We start from the raw sequence: 23,508 nt of genomic DNA, 5'->3' as shown, positions 1-23,508 counted from the left end.
CTCTGAATTGTTGCAGGATTCGTTGGATTCTCTTTGAATCCTTTCGCCAGAAAATGAAAGCTTCTCGTCAATATCTGACAGTTGAGTAGAGATTTCTTGACTCGTGAACGATGTCATCGACGCTTGACAGCATTTTGAGGACAGGCAACTTTTCGACGTACACTCGAAACTTATTTCTGATGTACTGTTGAAATTCGGTATCGACGGAGTGTTCGGCTCTTCTTCTGTCGCGAAACAGTTCGCCGTTCTAAATATTACTTCAGCGTTTGCGTCATTTGAGCATGACTCAAATTTCAAACCGTCAGGTTCATCAATTACTCGACTCTGAATTGCTTCAGCAGGAAGTTCATTCGTTTCCGCGTTTTCCTCACCTGATTTCAGCAGCGTGGGCTCATTTTGGGAATGAACTTTGTTCACGCGATCACTCCGTTCATCCGAAGGTCTCGAATCGACTTTCCTTGAATCCTTTGACGCCACAATTCGCTCGGAAGAAAATCTCTGGATCGAAGAATGGCGACTAGAGGACTTTATGAGGTCTTCAAGCATTTGGATGATGTCCTTAGGCGAAGAGGACGGTTTTTTTTTCAACTTCAAATCCCTAGGGTCATTTGGAGTCAACAACGATTTTTCGACGTATTCAAGGGGTATTTCGGTGACCTTGGCCCTTGAATTTCTATTCTGAATTGTTATCCTCGTCCGCGATTTGGATCTCGGTTTTCTCGCCCTAGACACATCATTTTCCGCTGTCATTTGGTGTTTGCTTTCACGTATCAAGCTCATTTCCACTTTATGACTTTTCCCAGTTTCTCTTCCGTCTCTCCCCAACGACGCAACGTTGCATGGTTTGAGAATTGATTTCACTGGCGCCTTTGGCGATTCTCTTGCCGGTCCCGCTGCGATTCTAGAGCGCTTTTGTGACTTCATCTCCCTGAAACAAGCAAAGAACGCCACTTTATGAAGCATCCAGAATCAAAGTTGAACACACGATACCTCAAGTTCTTCCTCTTATGAGAAGACGAGGACGCGGATAGTCTTATCTTCGGCGTATTTCCAATGATGCTCACGTTCGACTGAACAGGATTGTTACCACCTGGTTTCCAAGCCGGAGGTTTTTGGCTCACGGTACCGTTTTGGCCTCCCGCAATCAATCGAAGATTGATCGTAGGATCATTGGCTACCGAATGTCGAGGTGTAATTTTTGCCCGATTTTCCCAGATCTCGTTGAAAAGCTTCTTCAAGGTCTTAGAAGATTCACCTGGCAATGGTTTCTTAGGGTATTTAGTAGGAGCAACGGGCAAATGTGATGTTATCGGATCCGCGCTAATTTTGTGGACATGATTTTGCTGAACATTTTCGGTCCAAAGATGCTGTGGTTCCACAGTAAGATTTTCCGAATCAGTTTTCTGGACTTTATTCACGTTGCTTTTCGTCAATTTTAACTGAGCTGGTTCACTAGACATTCTGAAAAATTGAAGCGGTATTTGGCGTGAAGTTAAAAATAAAGTGTCCGACAACTAATACTTGTACATTTTGGTAGAATCCTTGGTGTCATTCTCCGATAATCTTGGGAAGCTCGAAAGCTTCTTCTGGCCATTTTTTCTGTCCAGTTTAAGCTCAATTTTTTCGCTAAGCGTAAGCAAATCAGATAATAAATCCTTGACCAATGTTGTGCCTATCTCGTCTGCAGCTAAAACCCCTCGAGAATTTTGAGAAACTCCAAAACGTGCTCTTCGCGGATATTGTCTGCCCCAAGGATTCGCGCAAGGTTCTTCTATGAAAGAAATTCAAAAACTTTTTGCGATGTCAGTCTCGTTACACCTTACTCATCAAGAACAGATTCTTGCCTTGGGTTGCCAGAAGCTGCTTCTGTCTGTCTACAGCATCCTTTAAATTTCGGACCGTACTCAAAAGGAGATTATTAATCGTATCGGTAGCTTCGCAGCTGTATCCATTGCTTTGCATATAATTTCTACACCTGAAATTATCCATGGAAACTTAGGTTTAGTAATTTTAGCTCGATATCTTTAGGGATCTACTTGAAAATTGAAATAGGATCGGCCTATGAGGGGGAGGGGGCTTCATATTCTACTGTACATAATCAGTGAAAGCTCAACTATTTAACCGGGTCTATGAAAACGTTAATGACCTCATCAATGCTCTAGCAATCGATTTTCCCGCATCCGGAGGACTCAGTTTCGGAAGTACGACGTTTTTTTGAAGCTGCTGAATTCTCTCAACAGTTTGACGATTCGCTTCGACTATAATCTCGACCCTTGCCAAGGTCTCGACAGCATCTTTTGAGACTGAGTCCCTCTCAATTTGACTCGCAATTTCATCTGCTAGCTGGTCGAGCTCTTGCTTAAAACTTTCAACGCTCTGTGAATTTTTATCTCTGTCTGCTAACGCTATTTTGTTCTCCCGGACACCACTACGCTTGTCGCACGTTTTAAACCGTACCACTTTCACGGGTTTCTGGTTTTTCTTTGTCTCCTTTATCTTGTCGATGTCGTTCTCCGCTACCTCTTGTAATTCAGAGGTCACGACATTTTTAGAAATGACGGTCAGCTCATCTGGAGACTCGATTTCATGGGTGGGTTCAACTGTCTTTCCTTTTCCGGAAGGATTTTTTATTTTATCACAATCTTCGATCAATTTTTCCGGCGAAACTGTCGGATTGTATCCATCCCCGAGCATGGTCATCTCCAGTTCCTTTCCACTGGGAATTAGCTTGGGACAAACTGGCCATATTTCGTCATTGAAATTGATAGTTTTCTGACCTGAAGATGTAGTCTTATTTGGATTTACAGACGAAACTGGATTAGCCAATATATTTTTTCCCCTAAAATTGCGACCATTTTGGTTCCATAGCATTGAATCTCTGCTGCAGTTTTCGAAGTGATCGAGTTTTTCCGTTTTCTGGTTTCCATCGACATGAAGTTCAGCTAGTTCGGGCTCGGCACAAATTAGCGCAGGATCTGCCGGTAGTAATTTTTCGGTCCAAATTTCCGCGGAAAACATCGATAGTTTACTTTGATCACAACCGACGACTTGTCCGCCGTTGAACCTGTCCCTTTCTTTTTTAACATTAAAATTTTTCATCGCCGTTTTACCTACTAAACATTTAGCCAAATGATCTTTTCGTGATTTGTCTCCGTCAAAAAAAGTGGAGCAACTATTTTGCCTCAAGTTATCCATAGATCTGTTGAGGTTATTCCCCACAACTGGATCTAGATTACTTTTTTTCAGATCACTTGCGTCATTCGTTGGGTGGTCAAAATCGTTCCAAAGTCGCTCGCTGACCTTCGTTTCTGTACGTAGAATGGGATCGCGTACATCCCTACGGATTCTATCGTGAGAACCATCATCTTTGAATGATTTTTGAGTGATCGGTTGGGACTGATTAATTTGCGGAGAAAAAATTACGGAATTAATCTTGCACTCAGAATTCATTTCACAAACCGTATAAACGTTACTGCGGATTACCGGGAAATATTTTGCATGTCATAATTTTGAAAATTGACAGCTACGACTGCCTGCTTGTAACGGAGTACATTTGTTTCTCTTTCCTTTCAGCTGGACAAGGCCGGAACAAAAGCACGTCATGTTTTTTTAATTTATTTCTTCTTTATTTTTTGAAAATGAAAATTATACAATTTTCGATGATTAAATTCACCCAAATGTATCGATCTATTGACAGAATTTGTGTAACAGGTGTGACTCGTGATTCTCATATTTGCATAACGAGTCGAGCTGGTAATTTGAATTTCAACGTAAACTAAAAACTAAAAATTTATTCAACACATGCTTCACGAAATCGGAGAGGACATTGCCTTTTGAAAACGGTATAACATCTTTTTCTCATTCATTTTCTCTTAGATCGGTTATGCACCTCATGGATTTGGTGATCCATTCAAATTTTGGATATGATTACCTATATACCGGTGAGAAGATAATCAGACGTCCGTTATGTACGGCTACCTAAATTTATGGGGCCCATTCTTACGTGCTGGAATGACGTAAATCGGCAGGACAATGCACAATGAAAATGGAATAATCGTAACACAATAAAATCTTTACGATTCCATCGTGGAAATAGGGTTGCGTTCTCCGTTGTGGGGGGACGATTTCCCAACAATCGACTCCGATCATCTATCGCGTAAGATTTATTTCTTCTTATTGAAACTGGCGGTTGATTCAACTTGCTAAATTTTTATTTTCATTTTCGTCTCGCTTATGGACACGTCCGAGGTACTGTGGGCATGTGTTGAGCAAAAAAGACAAAAACAAAAAAAAAAGTCTTTATGGTCTTCATGGTGGAGGGGTTGAGCGCAGTGCACCTGAAACGCTTGTCCCCCAGTATAGGCGACTCATTCCTTCAGTCAAAATCATCACACCGTGCCGACAACATCGGAACCGAATTATAGTTAAAAGTCGTCAGAAGCAACTCAGGTGAATTTTGTTTCAAATAAGAGTTAGCAATATAATTCTTTTTTTTTTTTTTTTTGGATAAAATTTTTCACTTCTGAAATATTTTTTTCATTAATTAAATCATATTCTCGCGAAGACAAACCACGTCTCATTCGTACGATAGAAAACTGTACACCACAACTTTGTGGAAAGTTAATTATGATCTTCGCACAAATCACGTAATAATATAATCGCAGGTTAGATAGGAATCTCCGGTATTTGCGTAGTTTTCTACGTTTACTATAATTACCTACCATTTTAGACATACTTGCAAAGGATATAACGATTGTAAAAATAGAAAAAAAAAGACACAGCAGATTCACAAAAATTTCCGCAAGAATGATATTTTTTGCCGATAGTCGATGAAAGTAAAAAGGACACAACCGAAGCGTTTTCCAAATTTTCCCACATTGTGCACATTGATTTTTTCATCTTCATTTTCACTCCATGTATCAATGGCTATCGCTTTCGATCTGCTCGCGTTATCCCGTTCGTCCATCGTTCGTAAAAAGTAAAACAAATGTAAAGAAAATTTCACAACGATCGGAGAAGCTTGTCGTCAATGTTCCTTCTTTGTCTCCTCATTCGGAGACGAAGTAATGAGAAAAGAAAAAAAAAAATTGTGTACAGTTTGAATCTATTTTTGCACCGCGGATCCGTTTGAATTTGATATTTTTCCGCGTCGCTGCGCATGTGATCATCACCCGGCTCTGGAATTATATGTAACTGCAAATGTCGAGGGTACGTTGAACCACCGGTAACTGTAAACCAGTAGCATAACGTCTCTTTGGTATAATAGTCCAAGAGACCGCGACGTCATCTCCAAGGAATATCTGCCTCCGTTTGTCCCAACTATACAGGCGTAATTTCGTTCCGCTAGTTAATCCGAACAGCGCGGTGTCAATCTTCGAGCTATTTGTATCTGGTGATCTTCGGACCTGATCCGCAAGGGTGCTCGCAATTTTTGAATTCGAATTCACATTGGTTATGAAATTTTTTTTACGATCATTTTCAACTGCCGTTGAAAGAAATTAAGTACACAAATATCAACATCAAATTTTTCGTTCATTTTTTAAATTCTTCAAAATCGTGCTTTATCTTTTTTGATTAAGCTCGAGCCATAGAAATCTCTACTGAATAACCTCATGAGAATCTGAAGAGCGGACAATAAAAGATAGAATTAGATAATTGAAATTGAATTTGGTCGATTGAGTCAAGCGTTCCTTTATCAGAACTATATAATGTGCGGAGCGATCGTGAAAAGGAACAAAGAGATACGCTATGCGAATGAATACTTGCAATTCATTGCCACAAAGCTTTGTCAAGAATTTCCGAAAAGTAGGCCGATCGATTTTAATTGAAAGTTCTGCAATTCATTTCTACCGATTCAAAAATCTTCAGAAAATCGCGCATGGAAAGCAATCGAAAATTGTCCAGACAATGAAACGGTGAAAAAAAAAAAAAAACAACATTGAGTAGAAAGAGGGGATCAGAAAGTTCTCCATACGACTGATGTAAAACGACCAACCTCGCAGACAATGGGACACGGTGCATATCGGATAATTCTGGATGACCGGAAATTTGAAATAATAGCGCGGAAACGCGGAAGAATGATATATTTGTTAGTGAAAATGAACCAACTTCGTTTCATATATTATAGCATAGCTAAACTCTCTAGTGGCGTGTCTGAGCGCAGCGGAGCTCGAGGTCGATATGATCTGGTAAAATGAACAGACCGGATGCGCCATTCTTGTCATCCCGTTCATTGTTTAGGTTTCGGTAAAAATTTCACATCATAATCAACGGTATATCGTATGAGGCGATCACTTTTTTCGATTTAAAATTCGAGCGTTTCTTTTTCAAATCCTCACGCTCGGTAGGTAAGGTTCTAGATCTGACGTAATTACCGCTGGTAGTAGATCGACTTACCGAATTCAGATAACCGTAAGCTACCGCCACCTGTAACACAAGGGAAGAAGCGTCATCTAAAAATAACTCCCGCTTTTTTCCGCAGGATGAAAGCTTTCGTGCTTCCCCTGATTTGGGGCACGTTACTCCTGGTATCAGAGATCGATTGCGGAGCGGTTGGTAAAGCTTGGGACATCTCGCCCAGTTCATCTTCTGATTTATCGGATCGTCCGAGTTGGCTTCGCCCGCAGGATTCATCAGGATCTAGATTCGGATCAGCTTTCGAAATTCGAAGTGTGAGCGGAGTTGGCCATCTAACGGTACCCAGGAGTACGATTCCGCGAGAAATTTTGAATCAAAGGAGTCGACGTGATATCGAAGATTTCGAAGAAACTCCTCAGGAGTATTTCGAGGATCCGAATTTTCAATACTTTCTTCGCAACCGTCGGGGACTCAAGGACGTCGAGGAATTCGAGGAGACTGAGGACGACGGCTGGATCGACTACGAAAGATTCAAAAGAAACGTAGAACTGGTGGAAAATCCCACAATGCATCACTTCACCATACCGCATATTGAAAACCTCAGGAAACCGCGAGTTCGAAGAGAGGCGGAACCGACAAAAATGGAAAAGATATCGGGAACTAAAAGCGTGAGGGAGGCGCGTTTGAATTCGCCCGAAACTTGGTCGAAGCAACCAATTTCCATTGAACTTCGTCGCCGCAGTAACTCGGACCAGTTGAATATCTACGATAAGGAAAATCAAGCGGTACGCGGAAGTCATCAGGCGCCAAAGGCGGACTTCGTAACCGGACATCGCAGGGACTTCCCGGAGAGTCGAGAATCCAGGGAAATGCCCGCTCTGGTCAGGGCCTATCCTGACTACGTTCCTCTATTTCAAGAGAAAGTTAGAGAGCGTGATTTCGACGTCCACATACCCAGGAGGTACAACTTCGGGAGTGATCGAGATTTCGACGGTCGGCGACCGGGAGACAGTCCGTATTATTACAACCGCTACAACCAGGAGGACATAAGGCCCTACGGCAGAGCGTTGAATCCATCAAAACCAAAAAGAATTATATACTACGCTCATCTCCCCGAAGTAGCGAGGAAGCCGGTTGACCTCAGAAATTACCGAGGTTACCCGTACGACGACATAATGGTCAGATCGCCTCCAGTAGCTGTTGCTAGTTCCACGTCCTACAGTCGTACTCCTGGAAATAGGGACCCCAATAATTATCGTTACAGGATTCAGTATCCATATGACGCTTACAGACCCTACCGTAGCGACCCTTACAGGCGTCCTTACGACGGTTTATATCAATCCAGAACCGATGAAGACCATTATCCTGATCGTGCAGCGCTGAAGGAAGACACTGAAAGAGATAAGGAGAGTGAAAGGGAGATTATGGAAAACAAGAGTTACGACAGGGTGTCCGACAGGGCAGAAGCCAGGCTACCATGGCCAGTCCAGGTCGGAACTCAAGTCAATGTTAAAGATGACGAAAGAATTCCGGGACGCAGGATATTCGGACAGAATGACGATGACTACGAAAGGTACCATGTAAGCGCGAAACTTCAGACCGCTCCGGAGTCTGGAAATTCGGATGATCAGCGAAAGAGCGATCAGTAGCATCATTTTCTTTTCTTTTTCTCTTTCAGAAGGCTGTAGAACTGTAGTTTAAAAAATATTCATAGGGGTAAAAAAATGCGCCTAAGTCTTATCGTGATTATAGCTGTTAAAGACGTGATACGTTGTAGTTAAATATGGTTTTCATGACGGTGTGGGTATATTTTACGTTTTCATTTGTGTGAAGATTGGCCGCTTTCCATTTTGCAAATATCATTGATCATAAATAAAAATGGAATTAGGCCATCGCATATTTTGAACGGGGGATGTCATTCTATAGATTTATTATTTTATTTATAAAACACGATTTGTAAACTCGATTAAAAGTAGTAAAAAATGCTGTTCCATTATTTCTCATTATACACCCCAAATAATTCAAAAATTCTGCTCACATAAACCAGCGCCCTAATCTTCTTCGAAATGTTGTCGAAAAGTTCGATTAGCTGGTGACCTTCTCGAACAAAAAGTTCGCGAGGCTCGCAGAAAAACTTTTCCTGGACGTGATTTTTCGTAATTCTGCGATACAGGCGCTTATCTGAAAAATAAAAGAAAAAAAAGGATGCGAATGTCGATCTAGATCTCCATGATCAAAGCAGTCAAACCAAATTTGGTTACTTTGTCGGTTTCCGGGCCTTTCATGAATCCGGAAAGCTCCTTTGGAGTCATATTCAAAATTGTACATGCAGTTTTGTGGGCCTCGTCATCATCGATCGGAACGGGTTCGTCTTCCGGTTCGTCAAAGCGATCGGTCAATCGTCTCAAAAACTCCTGAAGCATAAAAAAAAAAAAATGGAAGTCGTAGAGCCAAAGAATCATCAAAGTTAAATCTACTTTAGAGAGTTACCAAAATCGCTGCGGAATATTCTGAGCTAGAGGTCTCCGCTGAGGTCATCCGATCGCGCATGTCTTCCAAAAGCACGTCACACTTCAGTCTCATGGTCTCAATTTCATTGAGCATCGAATGTTCGCGCTGTGATTCAAAATTGATCCAAAATTAATTTTTTGTGGACGATTCGAGAAGGAAACTTCATTGAATCACCTCATCCTTGGAATCTGCCCCAGATTTTTTGCCCGCAATCAATTTTTCCTTGTCGTTCGTCAGCAATGAGATCTGCAGTTCGTCAACGGAGATTGATATGAAAGAAAGATTGATGTGAAATTTTCTTTCCGAAACCACATGAGGAGGTTTTTTATACCTTGGCTTTCAGTTGAGCGTTTGCGTTTCTCAACTGTGCTAATTCATTTTCAAGTTCTTTGTTCTTGGACACACTCTGATCTCTTTCCTTCATCATATCTGCTAGCTGGCTTTTGTAGCTGTTCAGCAAAAATCCTTTATTGGCATTGGCGGACTCGGATCTAAGTAACCTGCGGTAATTAAATGTCTGACTGAAAGAAATTTTACTTGAATACAGAAGAGCCCTACCGCGGGCTTGTATTTGCGATGGGGAAAACGTGATGTACGTCATGTAGCTTTTTCTATTAAACGCGCTATGAAAATTCCAAGAATTCTGGTTCGAGATGTAAATTCGTATGAGAAACTTAAAGAAAAACTAGAAGAAAACCTCCGGGCGATACGAGCACAAGGTAAGTCGTTAAATAAAGCGAGGAAGACTCACGCCGTTCGGATGTTTTTTCATGTTTTACACCCTTTCATTATAACCAATTCAACCTACTTGTTCCTGAGTTGTGTAATCGTAGCGAAGTCTTCATCACTCTTTTTCTTTAGGTTTATGATTTCCCTGCTCTTCTGCATGTCCTTTAATTGCATTAGATTATTTCTCTCGTGACGATCTTTTCCGATTTTAAGTTCCATCCACTCTCTGGTGTCTTGAAATTTTTTTCTCAACGATGAATTTTCGCTTATCAAATCGTTCAAATTTAGCTCCGTTGTTTCCAATTCCTGCTTTAGTCGCGAAAATTTTTTATCCAACGAATCGTATCTTCTGCTTTTTTCGGCAACGATCTCCTTCGTTTTGCTCAACTCCTCTCTCAATTTACCCGACATAACGAGAGTCGACTTCAGCTGAAATTTTATTCGAAAATTTTTTACGTACATTTCAATCTGTCATCTGATCAGATTACCTGTCGGCGAAGTTTTTTAGTCGTTTTCCTATGGTGTTTGAAGTATCGACGATTTTTCGCCCCGTGAACACAGTGTTCTCTTTTTTCGCCGAAGGCGTAAGGCCCAAATTTTTCCAAAACTGAACTGCAAATCCCTACGATTTTTTCTTGCAGAATTTCATTCTCCTTTACACCCTCCATTCTTGCATTCTGAACGGCTCTTTATATTAAAAAAGAAATTAACTTCAGCGTTTCGAAATTGAAAGAAAAAAGAGTCTAGAACCTTTTGAATTTTTCTTTGAGGCTGCTACGCTTTTTTTGAGCTATTCCGAGCTCGATCTTCATCTCGTTCAACTGTCCTTCGAGGTCGGAAATAATTCCCTCATATTTAGCTTTGAGAGAAGATATTTCATTGCCGGATCCTTCGGGAACGCGATTCACCTGATCTTGCCGGTCAACAAGGTTCGACTGAAAGTATTTGAAAAGTAATTGAAACTATCAGTCCGTGTAAATCAGGCCCCATTTTTTTTTTCTTTCATTCCATCTTTCATTTGGTAAGCTCTGAACCTTTTTTTCTTGCCGAAGGGCCTTTTCTATCAGCCATTGAGGCGCAGGTTCGTCATCAGCTATCGCAATTTTAACTTCCGCAGTCATCGGATGGCCCGTTAAGCCATCCGCATTACTCGATATTTTGTCATTGCTGTTCGATGCAACCGGGAATTTGAATTCCGCAACTGTTTCAGTGATAATTCGAACCGGATCAGCAATCTCTGCAATAAAATGAAAATCGTGAGGCGCGATGAGAACTATACCGACAATTCTCTGTAAATTCTCGTTCAACTTCTGGGAGCTGCTGCCGCGTGGCGGAGGCGCGAAAAACCATGTTTTATAGTATTAATATTTTTCAACCTGGTACTTCAAAGTAATTCACTCGTAATAGCGAGACGAATCCTCGAGTATCTCGAAGGGCCATTAATACCGCCTCATTATAATCGGATTAGAAGCGTTTTTAAAAATCCCTCGGAATAATTTTCCTGAAAATTTTATGTACGACCGTCAGAGAACCAGCGGCAAAGCGACCGTCTTCGTCGTCGACGTCTTCAGCTGTTTGAATTGAATTAATTCCTCATCTGCAGCGCTAATAACCTTTGTAAATGGCCAAAGAGAATTACAACGGAAAAGAGGGGAAAAAATTGATCGATTTTCGGAATTACCTCGCATACCGCGAGCCAAAGGGTAGCCTATCTGGTAAAACACATCGAAAATCGTCGGTGCTCATCCCCAACTATCGGGCATTATCGGGCCATATGGAATTTGGGACCGAAAAATGGTCCCGCGCAGGAAATTGCTAACGACTTAAACGCGGGGCGGTCCCAAGTCCGGGTCCTACGGACTCGGTGATGGATGGACCCCGTTTTCTGAACGCCACTCTGTAATTTGGGGCGTTAAAACCGGACCTCTAACACGGAGGTGGACTCTGCAGATCGGTACTCCGGTGCTATAACCTTTGGCATATGTATGCGCCAGCGCGAGACACTGCAGTTTGTCCCGAGTTTAATGCCCATCAGTCCCGATATCTTTTCCCCCCTTCCATGTCATCCGGCCCGACAAAAAACGCTTCAGAGCAACCAAAAAAGTCGTACGAAAAACTTTGCATCGCCTCAACAATTTCGCGACTAGGAGATATTTCTGATTCATCTCGTTTTTGGGACTGATTGAAACGAGACGTTGAATAAAAGTTACAAAAAAAATGGAGGGGGTGATAGGAATCTAGACTGGAATGGTTTTATGACGTGAAATTATTGTGTATAATACACGATAGTTAACCGGCGATTAGCCCATCCGTCTGTCCGTCGGATTATAGTAACTTTCCCCCCGAGGCACGACGGGACGCCCGTCATGATAAATGACCAAATGTTATTTCAGAGTTTTTAGCCACGAACGACCGTTTGCATGGTCCGTGCTCAGCTTACGATTCTATACTCGTATAATATCGGTGGTGGGGAAGGAAGGTCGTCGGATTGCTCTGCCGTGCCAGTGCGCTACAATTTTCACCGTAAATCACCGCCGCGGAGGTAAACGCTTACGCAAACGTACGTCGAGTCTCCGATAGGTAATCAGATGTAACACGGAAAATATGTGCGTGATTACGAATACGCGTGTTATACCAAACTTACCAGACTCCGAAGTTCGACGATGTTGCTCCGTTTTGCCAAAGTCATCAACGGACAGCGCGTCAGCATCGCCGTTTTGCGAATTTTTTAGATCCGCTGCACCCCCGCGATCACCTGTCTTCGAGGTTTTCTGCGGGGTCATACGAATAATAAAAATTAACGTGAAAAATAATTTTGACGTATATATAGTTCGCAGGTGACGTATTACTGTATATATACGCTACGCTCTATACACAACGCGTATAATTATTTCACAGCTGATGTATTGTAAAAATATTTTTATTATACAAGGCGTAAGATATATAAGACGCATTAAAAGCGGCTAATCTCAAGATCCCCAGCGAAGCTGGCGTCGTTGTATAGCTGCAGGTTAAAACATTGTAATTAAAGCGACAACATCTGGGCGCCCACGAAAAATTCGACGATCTCATTTCATTCCACTTTTTTTCCTCCTTTCTTTCTCCTTCTCTCTTGGCCGCTGATTTTTTTTCCTCTCTGGTTTCGGCGTAGCGGTCGGCTGGTACATCGTTAATCCATTGGGCACCCCCTACGTTTAGGGGGGGTAGGGGGTACGCGTTCGGTAGTCCTAGCGAGGCGAGGGGGAATTTTTATGCAGATTGGGACGGCCTGCGCGTAATTTTGAGACTCACCGTTGTTTATTGCCAAATCCTTTTAGCCAGCGTTGGATGGGGTGTGGCTTATGTGATGTTCCTGCGGTGGTAGATATTCTCAGAGGCTGTTTTCCAAGGAGGTCGCACGCCTTTTAGACGCTATATCCTTATATAACTTCCTATATACGCGATGATGTTCAACCACTATGATTTTAATAGAAGAAAAAAAAAATAAATAAAAGACACAAAGAGTACTAATAAAAATGAAGGAGAAAAAAGAAAAACCGAATTAATTTCTCTGCTGTACGCAGGTATTTTCCTAACGACATTCGCACTTAGTAATTTACAACCCCCTGAGAAAAAGCGGCAACATCAACAGCTCGCTTTCTACTATTATCATTACTTCTTTCTTCCTTTTGTTTTCCAACGGCATAGATTTAATCAAAATTAACGTTCGTATGCAGTGGATGGTGATGTCTGAATTTTTTAACTTCACCACGCATGATAATTACCCTCCAAATTTCATATGGAAGAAATTAATCATCGAGTTTCACAAATAATCAGAAGAAGAATTGTAGGAGAGTGAACGTACGACAAAGTAATAAAACGGCGGTGCAAAGGGGATAAAATCGTTGGACCAAAAAGTCGATTTTCATTTCGTTTGACACGTGAAAAAGAAACCTGCCGAGTTTTATACGCGTACATAATTTTTTTATTTTTTTCGGATTCCATCGGAGGCGAGTCCTGGAGATGCAGAGGCGTGTATACTATACATATATACATATTATCTATATATGTGTGTATATCTATCTACTTAAAGCATACGTTGATGGAAGGCCGGCCGCAGCGATCGGTGATCTATCATTCACTCCCCGCGCGTGTGTATGGAGGGTACCTTTAGTCCCGCAGGATGTAGCGGACGTGGTGGTTGCACCACGATCAGCTGTTCCCGGACGAAAGCGCGCGCATTGAAACGAGCGCGGTTCCCGCGGGTGTAGAACGAAAAAAAATAAAATAAAATAACAAGTAAAAAATAAGGATATACAAAAAGAAAGATCGTACATGCCGTGACCAGCCATTAGTTGCATGGGATGTTATACCACGTGCTGGGAGCATAATAAGTTGGATATGATCGGGATGAATTCATTTATTGCTTTATCCTGCTAATTTATTACCGACAAACCCACGCGACTTATTTAACGAAAGATACGGAGGAGAATATTGACTTTTCCGATGAATTATCCCTGAGAAATTGTATTTTGCAAGTGACATTTTATTCTTTCCTTCAATATTTTTTTCAAAGGACACCTAGAATTTCAAATAAGTTTAGAATTCCAACGAGGTGCTTTGTAAATTCGTTGATATAAGAATTGATCATTGACCTTTGACATTTGTGAGAAGAAAAACCCACGTGGTTGGAATAAGTTTTCGATGGCATATATGCATTTCAACTAGATAGCAAATTATTTACCCGTCCGCATCGATCGGATCCCACCCGCAGGACAATATTTCGACTGAAATTAGTTTTTGGCGTACAAATCTGTATTCGTATTTCATTTCACCGATGATATTGAACGATAAATACCGCAGGCTCGTTTCGCAGTTGCGCATGGTAAACACAATTATTTATCACGTCAATATTAACACCGTTTAATTAGACTAGATTTGATATAAACACCGGCGATATTTCATCCCCTTCATCATCAATCCTTACCAGTTTTATCATCCTCTATATTATACCCACATATACGGTGTACGCGTAGGTGTACCGTATAACCGCCACGAAAACATGATAAATGTGCAAAAAAAACCACCAAGTACAAAATCGGAAACAGGGCTCTCATTTATAGAAAATGTCAACGGTGTCTCATAATTTATGCGATTATTGTCATCCGACCAGTCTTCTGCGAAAATCAAAAAATCCTAATTACCTAATAATTTCATGCTACGGATAAGTAAGAATCGCGAGATCAGGTTTATGTACCGGATGTCGGAGTGCAGAGAGATCGATGTAGGAGACGAACGTGTCCATAAAGTCTTAAAAAGCTCGGGCGACCCGAAAGCGAGTTGCGGATGGAATAAGGTGCAGAGTGAGAAGAGAAGCCGCGAATGGTAAAGATGTCTTATGGCGAAGCGGCAGCAGTTGAGTCAAGTTGAGGTGGTTATATCTTCATTATCCTGCACACCATGGGTATATAAGAATTACGAACTGAAAGTGAACTCCCGGTGCTACCAAACAACCCGAAGCTGTAAAATAATAAGAAAAAGAAACGCGCTTGCCTTATACCACATATAATATAATACACCTGCACGCGTGCACGGGCCGTGGGCGCCACGTTTTCGAGTCCGCCGCATACGCAATCGCGTCGAAGGACTCTTCCACTTCTCAGATTTTCGATCGGCTCCGATATATGTATACCTACATCGTTCTCAAGTATGAGAATTTAATTTTCACGAAACAAGAAACAAAAGATGAAAAAGCGAAGAATAAAATCAGTGGAAGACTTTCGGACTCGAGACACACTCTCAACTTTATGGATCCTACGTGAATACCGTACGATCTATATACGTATATATACAATACGAAACGAACGAAATGCATAAGTATTTCCGGCAATATTCTTGCGGAGGGAGGATTCTTAAGGCGACTTCCGGTTGTGAGGCGAGCTAGTGTCCCTAATTACCGTGTCGGTTCATGAATACGATTGCCGAGAGCTGTATGCTATATACCTGCGGCACGGAAGCCTACCATGGCGTCACTGGTTGTTATACTTGCTCATGAATTTATGTATCTGCATTCTGCAACGTCCTCGTCCTCGTCGCGTCTTCGTCGTAGTTTTTTCTTTTTTTTTTTCAATTTTTTTTTTTTTTTCTTTATTGTTTTTATATTTATTATGTACCAAGATATGTATACGTACAACGTTTCTTACATAGCTCCGCAATGAGACGTTGACCCCTTTTCATTATATATTTTAATTCACGTATATTATACGATATAAAAATTAAAACTATAACACGCATTATATATATGGATAATAATACGCTATGATAAACGCAACCGTGAACCAACTGTAAAATTTACACAGAAACGGAGCTTTTTTTTTTAAGGTGTGCGTTCAAAATTGTGACCGCGATTAACCGTAAAATTTTCGGAATCTCAAATATCATCGACATTTCGTAATTGACTTTGATTAATTAATTAATTCAATCTGGATCAATTTCTATTGTTTTTTTTCAGGCATCATGAAGTTCGTCAAGTGTAATGATATAGAAGAAAAATTTTTATGTTTATGCAACCAAGTGCATAATGTTGAGGTAATCCCGTTCTCCACGATATTCTGGACAAAGAATATACGGTTCGTCTTGCGGATTTCTTTCTGATAAGATTCCTTCGGGCATCAAGATTTCAAGTGGTCCCGCAAAAAAAATTCCTTACGATAAAAAATTGCCAACGATCAATTATTCATAGATTTTTTTTGGCTTTTTCGCGAAGTCGGGTACTTAGAGTTCAGATTTCGCTGATGTGTTACAAGTGGCGAAAAAAATTGATGGAAAAAAATCAAGGCTTGGCTGTTGCCTCAGTCTCGTTTTCCGTTCCATATATTCGTTATTGTATATCGTCGGCGTCTAAGCTTCGTATAATACGTGCTTAATATGAAAAACCTAAGCGAGAACGCGCGTACGGGTTATAGTTGCGTTGATGTATAAGAAGGAAACCATATCCGCGATTTAACATATTAGCGTTAATTAAGGCAATTATGTCCCCGCGCGGTCGTGAGCATGAGAGTGTGTCCGATCCTCGACTCATCCATATTCAGAAGTCATTTCCGTCCACGCCATAGTCATAAGACGACGACTCATTCCCTACTCCGCAACTACATATACCCCGCTCGTCGCCCAGACCGATCCACCGGTGCGTTGACAGTCGCGTCGTGGGATCTTTTGTCCCAGAACGTGACCTTTGCAGGAAAATATCCAGGACACGACGTTACCACTACCTACTTCACGGTATGGTGCGGGCGCGTTGTAACCGTCGCGATGCCACGGCTCAATCCCGATAAAAATCTCTCCCGGCTCAAGGAAAGCCGAGCGAAAGATAGCGAGAAAAAATAACATTTTTCGCGTCGGCGTGCCCAGGGAAATTCGGATCCGGATCGCGTTCTCCCGTTCTATCACCCCAGCTGCGGGGGTTGCTTCTACACCTTCTCGGGGCGTTACGAAGTAGAAATTCGAAGTGAGCAAGATTTTCTAGGAGAGTACAGCGAACGTCAAGGATATAATGGTTTGGACCGGGCAGGTCTAGCTTCTGGGGATGACCAATGGCGGAAGAGGACACAGCGCGCGCCGTCGGTATCGATCCTATGAGGAGAGAGTGCGCCCGGGTGACCCGGTGATCCCTCTTCGGTTCCTCCCACTCTTCCCTGAATCCGCGAGCTGTTCAAGATTTATTTAAGCTATGAAAACTGCTCGCTCTTGTTCCACGTATAGCGGTGCACCTCCGCCTTTCCCCTCTCAGCCTGCACTCGTCTCGACTCTTGTATATTCTCGCGTCGTCTAGGGCGGAAAAGATCAAGCTCCACTACGGATCCCGCAGTTCGCCAGGACCCCGGAGGTCCTCGACCCCGAATTATTGGCGACCCTCTTCTTCTCCTCTTCTTTTTCTTCCTCTCGAGCTTCTTCCTCTTCTTCGGCGTCTTCTTCGCGGAGGACACGCATGCGTCGAAGACTGGGGAGGTCCGTTTCGTCCCTCCCGTTCGGTGCCACCGTACGGAGAGAGGGAGTGAGGGAGGGAGAGATGAGGGTCGGGAGTGTCACCAACTGAGTGCGTGTCGCGCTCGTACACCCCCCCGAATGACAATCTCCGCGCACATGCGTAGTTAGTCGACCTATCGGTGGTCAGGTTATTAAAATTTTCGAACCAATGACGACCCCGCGAATCTAACAAACGCACCGGCTGGCCAATGAGGATATTGTGCCTCGCGTTATCCTGACATTCGACGATCACCCCCAACGAACTTCCGGAAGTCCATGCAGATCGAATACCTTATTACTCATGTCGTCCCATGAACCGCATTATTTCATGTTTTCAAAATTTTGTTCTCACCTTCGGAAGGTACCGGGTGAGTTGATTTTTCAAAATCGTCGGGATCGAACAAAAATAAAAAATTCGAATACGGTATCGTGATTTTTGAATTCACGATGCCGCACCCAGTTGCGTCGGAATTTCGTTATTTGATAGATATATTCACTGAAAATATATTTGAAATCTCATGTATCATATGTTACGTGATATCTGGTGAGTCCTAGCTGAATGCGTATACCCAGCAGCCTATTGTACGGAGTGGAAGGATCTGATTGTTTAATGTCAAGTATTTCCCGGTACACATAAGCGATGAGAAATCACCTCCGTACGATAAAATCTGATAAGTGTAACTCTTCGGAGTCAATTTGTCCTCCTTGCCCGCTCGCCTCATACCCTATACAAAAGTGACAAGCATTCGTTTTCCAAAGAATCCTCCGTCTTTTTTTCTCATTCATTTTTTGAACAAACTTTTTTCTTACGTTGTTTATCTGTTTGTTTGCTTTTTGGTTGTTTTTTTTTGATTTCTAAAAGTATAGCGTCAGCCGCGCGCAGGGTTTTGATTACCCTGTTTGCCTCGCGGGAAGTTTTCTTTTTCTTTTTCGTTTCTTTTTTTTTTTTTTTCTCTTCTTTTCAACTATAATCTGCAGCCGACCATCGCGCGTAAGGCGTAAAACCTGATACAGTAGTAACTGTATAGGCTGTCTAAAGAGCTCACAAAAGCAAAAGTTGACGTCTCAATTTTTTTCAAACAAAGATAAGATTGTTACGTCGGACCACCTCACCTCGTACATGCGATCGGACCTTAAGTTCAGGATCTTCAAATATTAATTTCAACTCTCTCAAAAGATACGCAGGACGAACCCCTCCGACAGCGAGTCCTTTACTCTGTTCGTTACGCATCTTATTAATTTTCAAAATTTTTATCGACGTCTGTAGAAAAAAAGAAAAATCGAGATAGAACGATATTTGTAAAAAAATGGCGTTATATGACGCCGCGATGAATTATTTGTCGGGATCAAGAATACCGCTGGCATCGTTTGTCCAATTTCGTTGGTTAATTAGCGACCGTACAGTAATTAATTACCTATAGAAACGTTGATAATGATGTAAGGATAGCGTACGTATGACTGCTTGCAGCGGCAACAGCGGTAGAATTAGCGGTGTTCGTTTGTTCGTATAGAGGAGGCGAGTGATAATTAACAAATATTCAGAGCGCTTCAGGGAGACACGGTACGGTACGTAGACCACGCGAGTAATTCGCGGTTTTAATTAAAATATTTTAATTTTCTATCCTATGTAGCCGTATAAACTAGCTCCGCGGGTATAGAGAGGCCAGTCGCATCGTATAAAATTTTATATACATATATATAAATACGCACGCGTAACAACCTCGCGTAGATGTACGCGCTAACGTATGTATTAGCGAAGTCAACGTTTTCAGGGTCGGGATCGGAACGTCAAATAAGCAAGAATATAAAGCGACCCGGGAAACACGGGCTTGAGTTGGTAGCACGCCGAGTTATTATTTTCTAAATATTACATTTGTGACTACGCCTTATTCGCGGCGGAAAACGAGAAAGGGAGACGCGAGACTGGAAAAGCCTCCCTAATTTCCTCCGGGATACCAGCGAAACGACGAGAACTCAACGCCTACGCGTACACAGGAATATATCACCACCCGAGAAATGCACCGAATTTCATATTAGCGTACTATATGTACCAGATATTACCTCGTTGAAAATAGACGACATCACCTGATTCGTTATCAACCTTGAATTATGCTGAAAACTGTCCTTCTCTCAATTTTTGGGTATACTTTTCGGGCCGACGATTCGCTCGGGCGTGTAAAGTATTCGAAATCTCGTTTCGAATCTTATCATCGGCTCTTCGGGATTAAAAATAACCGCTGACGTGTTTCGCAGCACTTAAAATCCGAACCCTCTGAGGAGGTTTTAAAAATTCACGTCGTGATCTACAAGAGAGCGATAATGATTCGTTCTTTTTCGATACGCGGTACGTAGGTACAGCGTGGGCGCGATCGATTAGTTTCTCGAAAATGTTGGGAAACGTGAAGAGTGACGCGCGGCGGTGTGAGAAAAATGAAAAATTAAAGACCCGTGTTTTCTTCGTCTTGTTAAGAAATTATGAAACACATTTCCCGCGTAGGACGCGTCATACCCGTCTGATTATAAATTGTATTTCGCGAAACGCAGCGAGGAGTTTGAGAATGCAGGGGAAGTATACGGAGGTATATAAGGGGATGTTTTTGTCAGCTACTATGTCGTACTGTATAAGCAAATGAAATTGTATTAAAGTTTCACCTTTGCCACTCGGAATTGCGCGAGTTATTATACGCGAGAAACACCAACCCCCCCGTAGCTGCCACTACTCCTCCTCCTCCTCCGCCTCCCCCCTCCCCCCCGCCTCCATGGAGATATTAAACTTGTCGTTTCAACGAAAAATAAACCAAGCAACGCAACCCGCGCCACCCCTTCCCCTCACTTATAATGTTTTCAACGCGAAACACGAACTCGATTTCCAACTCATCCCTCGATTCGTACCCTCCGAATACACGTACACCCATACGAATACCTTCGAGTCGAAACCTTTTTGAAGGACATTTCTTTCCGATCGATAAATTTTTCGAACGGTTCGATCGGAGATCCATCTTAATTCACGTTCGCTATAGTTGGCCGCATCTATTGGCTGTACGTCCTATTCTTCACTCGATTTTTCACGAAACCGCGCAAGCTTTCTTTGATCGTGCGCGCCCTCCAGCACAGGAAACTTAAACGTGGTATCATCCATCAGACGATCATATATTTACGGCCTCGTAATCCATCGCTGCAACAGACCAGGTGCCCACGTCAAACGACGACTCTTCTTACCCGCGGTTCACATCCTTCGAATGACCCCCGACTGACCTCATGGTCACTTTTTACACACGATGTATATATTTCCCAGCGAATTTTTACCCGGATTTATTAATTATCATAGATGCACGTGCGTGTTAGTCGAGAAACTCAAATACATTTTATCTCCGGAACCAAACGGAAGAGGGATAACGTTCTCAGGGATCGAGGATATTTTTTTATTTTTTGGTTTATTGAATTCGATTACGATTCGATTTTGGGAAAATTCGGAAATTCAAAATTATAGATCCAATTATTGCAGGTGAGTCGAGGTTGAATTGAATTTGTAGATTTTTGATTCCGGAAAATTTCTTCGTTATTTTTACCCTCTCCCTTTTTTCGGGGGATGGGAACGCGCGTTCAAAAATTCGGGAGAGCGGGTGAGCGGGCGTTGGCGGTGTGTTTGAAATATTATCGCCATTTAGCATCTACCCCGACTTACGGCGAGGATCCCCCCGTAGACCGTCTTATACATGAAACGGTTGCGATACGCCGGAGCAACTGAAAAAATGGGGGTGAGAAATCGGAGAGCGTATAAAAGTAGGGGAAAGAGGGAGAGAGGGAGAGAGAGAGAGAGAGAGAGAGAGAAAAGGGAGAAGAAGGGTGCGAACGTAACCCACTTTCAACGGTCGTCAAATTTTAATATCGCGCGCCCGGAGGCATTGATTTTTCATTCGAACCGCGCAGAGACGTCTTCGAGGAATACGACAACGTGGATTGTGTAAAAACGAAAGACTCGACTCGTTTTTTTTATTTTTCGTCTTAATTTGCCCCTCGATTTAATTATTATAGTACAGTGAAAACGTGAGGTGATCTAGAGTTTTGGAAACTGACAAGAGAAACTGCAGGGGTAAGGTCTTCGGTTTCGTAGGAACATAATGCTTTGAAAGCGGAAGGTTATAGCAAAGCAGCCAAAATGGTTCCTTGAACCGTAAATGAATATTTCGAAGGAGAAATTCTAGAAGCTTTTGCTCCGGTCTCGAGTAGACGTGTATATAGTATATATAGGTGTATATATGCACAGCTATAGAACGGACCTCTAGCAGAGTTAAGTGAACCTTGGGCGTAGTCCTCATCATCATCTATAGCTACCGCGGCAAGATTTATCCGCGTATAATCACAGAGTCTACCTTCTAAGCATTGTTATTGGTGGATTTTAATGCGAGAGATGACCCGGGGTGTTATTATCGCAGTGGTCTCCTCATCGTCGTCTCTACACGGCGAGAGATGCAGTCGCGTTCTCGTCGTTTACAAAATTAGCGGTTGTCTCGAGGCCCCCCCCCTCCACCCCTTACCCTCCGCACGTTGTAAACGGACATAACTCACCCATCTGTCAAACCCGGGACGCTAGAATTCGTTGCTTAACTTACCTATCCTACGGTTCAAACCTTAAACCGTCAAATTTACATTTAACTCAACGTTCACGTGACCAGGGACGCAGCCGTAGCCTGGAAATCCTTTGAAAAATTCATCCTTGATTTACGGACCCAAAAAACTCCTCGGCCGTCTCACCGTTTCTTCCTCATCGTTACACTTTTCCAAATATCACGTGATCGATCCCGATCGGTGGGATAAATAGTCCTCGGTCCCGTAGGGGCCCATCGATTCTCAATTCTCGAGTACGTCGCTGTTTTTGGGGTCCACAGGTGGCGTAGTCTAGAGAATTTTCGAGTCTCTCATCAGAATGGTGATTGTCCTGCGATTTTCTATAATTATACCTGGTCCTATCCTTTAATACGCGTCCTGAAAAACGCTAGATCAAACCCGCGGCGAGCGTCCCTCGCACGTCAGATCGTGATTTATGTTCGAAAAAACTGTGGTCGAGGGTAAAACTACCCAGCAGAAAAAAAAGTTTTACGTTTACGATTCGAGAAAATTTGAAATGTGCATACTTCCGAATTTCAGAGAAAAGATCTTTCGAAAATCTATAAGTGATCGGTTGAAAACAAAAAAAAAAAAAATGTCCAATTTTTGAAAAAGGGGCCCCACAAAAATATGCGAACAATTTTTGGTTCGGTCAGGCCCACTTTCAACGTTTTCTCGTCAACATCGAAGAACGTATAATTAGCGACGGAATTAGATTTTAAATGCGCTTTTTTTTGTATGGTACCCATTTCTCCCCATCGATTTGTTAGAGCCACGATCCATACCGTTCGATGATCAGGAAGTCGAAGAGGACTGAAGAGGCGTTATTACTTAGAGATTATGACTTCATAATCCTGCGGGTCCTCGATATTAATTCAGTCCCAATTAGTACCGTTTCCTTCCCGGCATTGGTGTCACGGTTAACGCGCAATCTCGAAATCTCTGGTATTGTGTGCCGCGCTGCAGGTTGTCATGAATATTACATGGTTCTTAGCAACTGGAAAGATAATTGTCAAGATGTCTAAATGGGGCTGCGCCGAGAGCTGGATATTAACAACGAGCGGGACAGAAAATACATAATACATAACGATATCAGCTGGCTCAAACCTACCGTACGTGAAACGCTGCGTGTAACAGGTTGTAAAAAAAAAAAGTAGGACGAACGAAATGGGCCCAATGAAAAAAATAAATTCCGTTCGATATCGGAAAATAACTCTAGAAAATCGGAGCGTGCCGTTCGTCAGTTTTCTCGCAATGAAAACTATTCTGCATTTCGTCACTTTTTCTCTCAAGTGTAGC

The 23,508-nt window shown here is 42.3% G+C and overlaps 2 protein-coding genes and 1 long non-coding RNA gene across 3 annotated transcripts in view; 1 reads left to right on the top strand and 2 right to left on the bottom strand.

Annotated features, from left to right (window-relative positions):
* The first annotated feature begins 4,344 nt into the window (after positions 1 to 4,344).
* LOC105686791 lies at positions 4,345 to 8,343 on the top strand. The gene is made up of 2 exons (XM_012401922.3): positions 4,345 to 4,449; positions 6,482 to 8,343. The coding sequence occupies exon 2, from the start codon at positions 6,483 to 6,485 to the stop codon at positions 8,004 to 8,006; it is 1,524 nt and encodes a 507-aa protein (XP_012257345.2). The 5' UTR covers positions 4,345 to 4,449; position 6,482; the 3' UTR covers positions 8,007 to 8,343.
* LOC125500207 (early endosome antigen 1-like) lies at positions 8,163 to 10,811 on the bottom strand. Its single transcript, XM_048652047.1, has 8 exons — positions 10,348 to 10,811; positions 10,086 to 10,284; positions 9,677 to 10,026; positions 9,200 to 9,368; positions 9,043 to 9,114; positions 8,848 to 8,973; positions 8,619 to 8,771; positions 8,163 to 8,538 (listed from the first exon to the last, which is right to left on the bottom strand). The coding sequence occupies exons 1-8, from the start codon at positions 10,407 to 10,409 to the stop codon at positions 8,443 to 8,445; spliced, it is 1,227 nt and encodes a 408-aa protein (XP_048508004.1). The 5' UTR covers positions 10,410 to 10,811; the 3' UTR covers positions 8,163 to 8,442.
* Positions 10,812 to 12,166: 1,355 nt separating this feature from the next.
* The window catches only part of LOC125500150, a 34,784-nt gene continuing 23,442 nt past the window's right edge, over positions 12,167 to 23,508 (bottom strand). Inside the window, exon 3 of the long non-coding RNA XR_007277358.1 lies at positions 12,167 to 12,368. This is a non-coding gene — a long non-coding RNA (uncharacterized LOC125500150). The remainder of the gene's footprint in view (positions 12,369 to 23,508) is intronic.

This window comes from Athalia rosae, chromosome 3 (assembly GCF_917208135.1).
Source record: "Athalia rosae chromosome 3, iyAthRosa1.1, whole genome shotgun sequence".
NCBI classification, from domain to species: domain Eukaryota; kingdom Metazoa; phylum Arthropoda; class Insecta; order Hymenoptera; family Athaliidae; genus Athalia; species Athalia rosae.
This window is presented reverse-complemented; position numbering and strand designations above follow the sequence as displayed.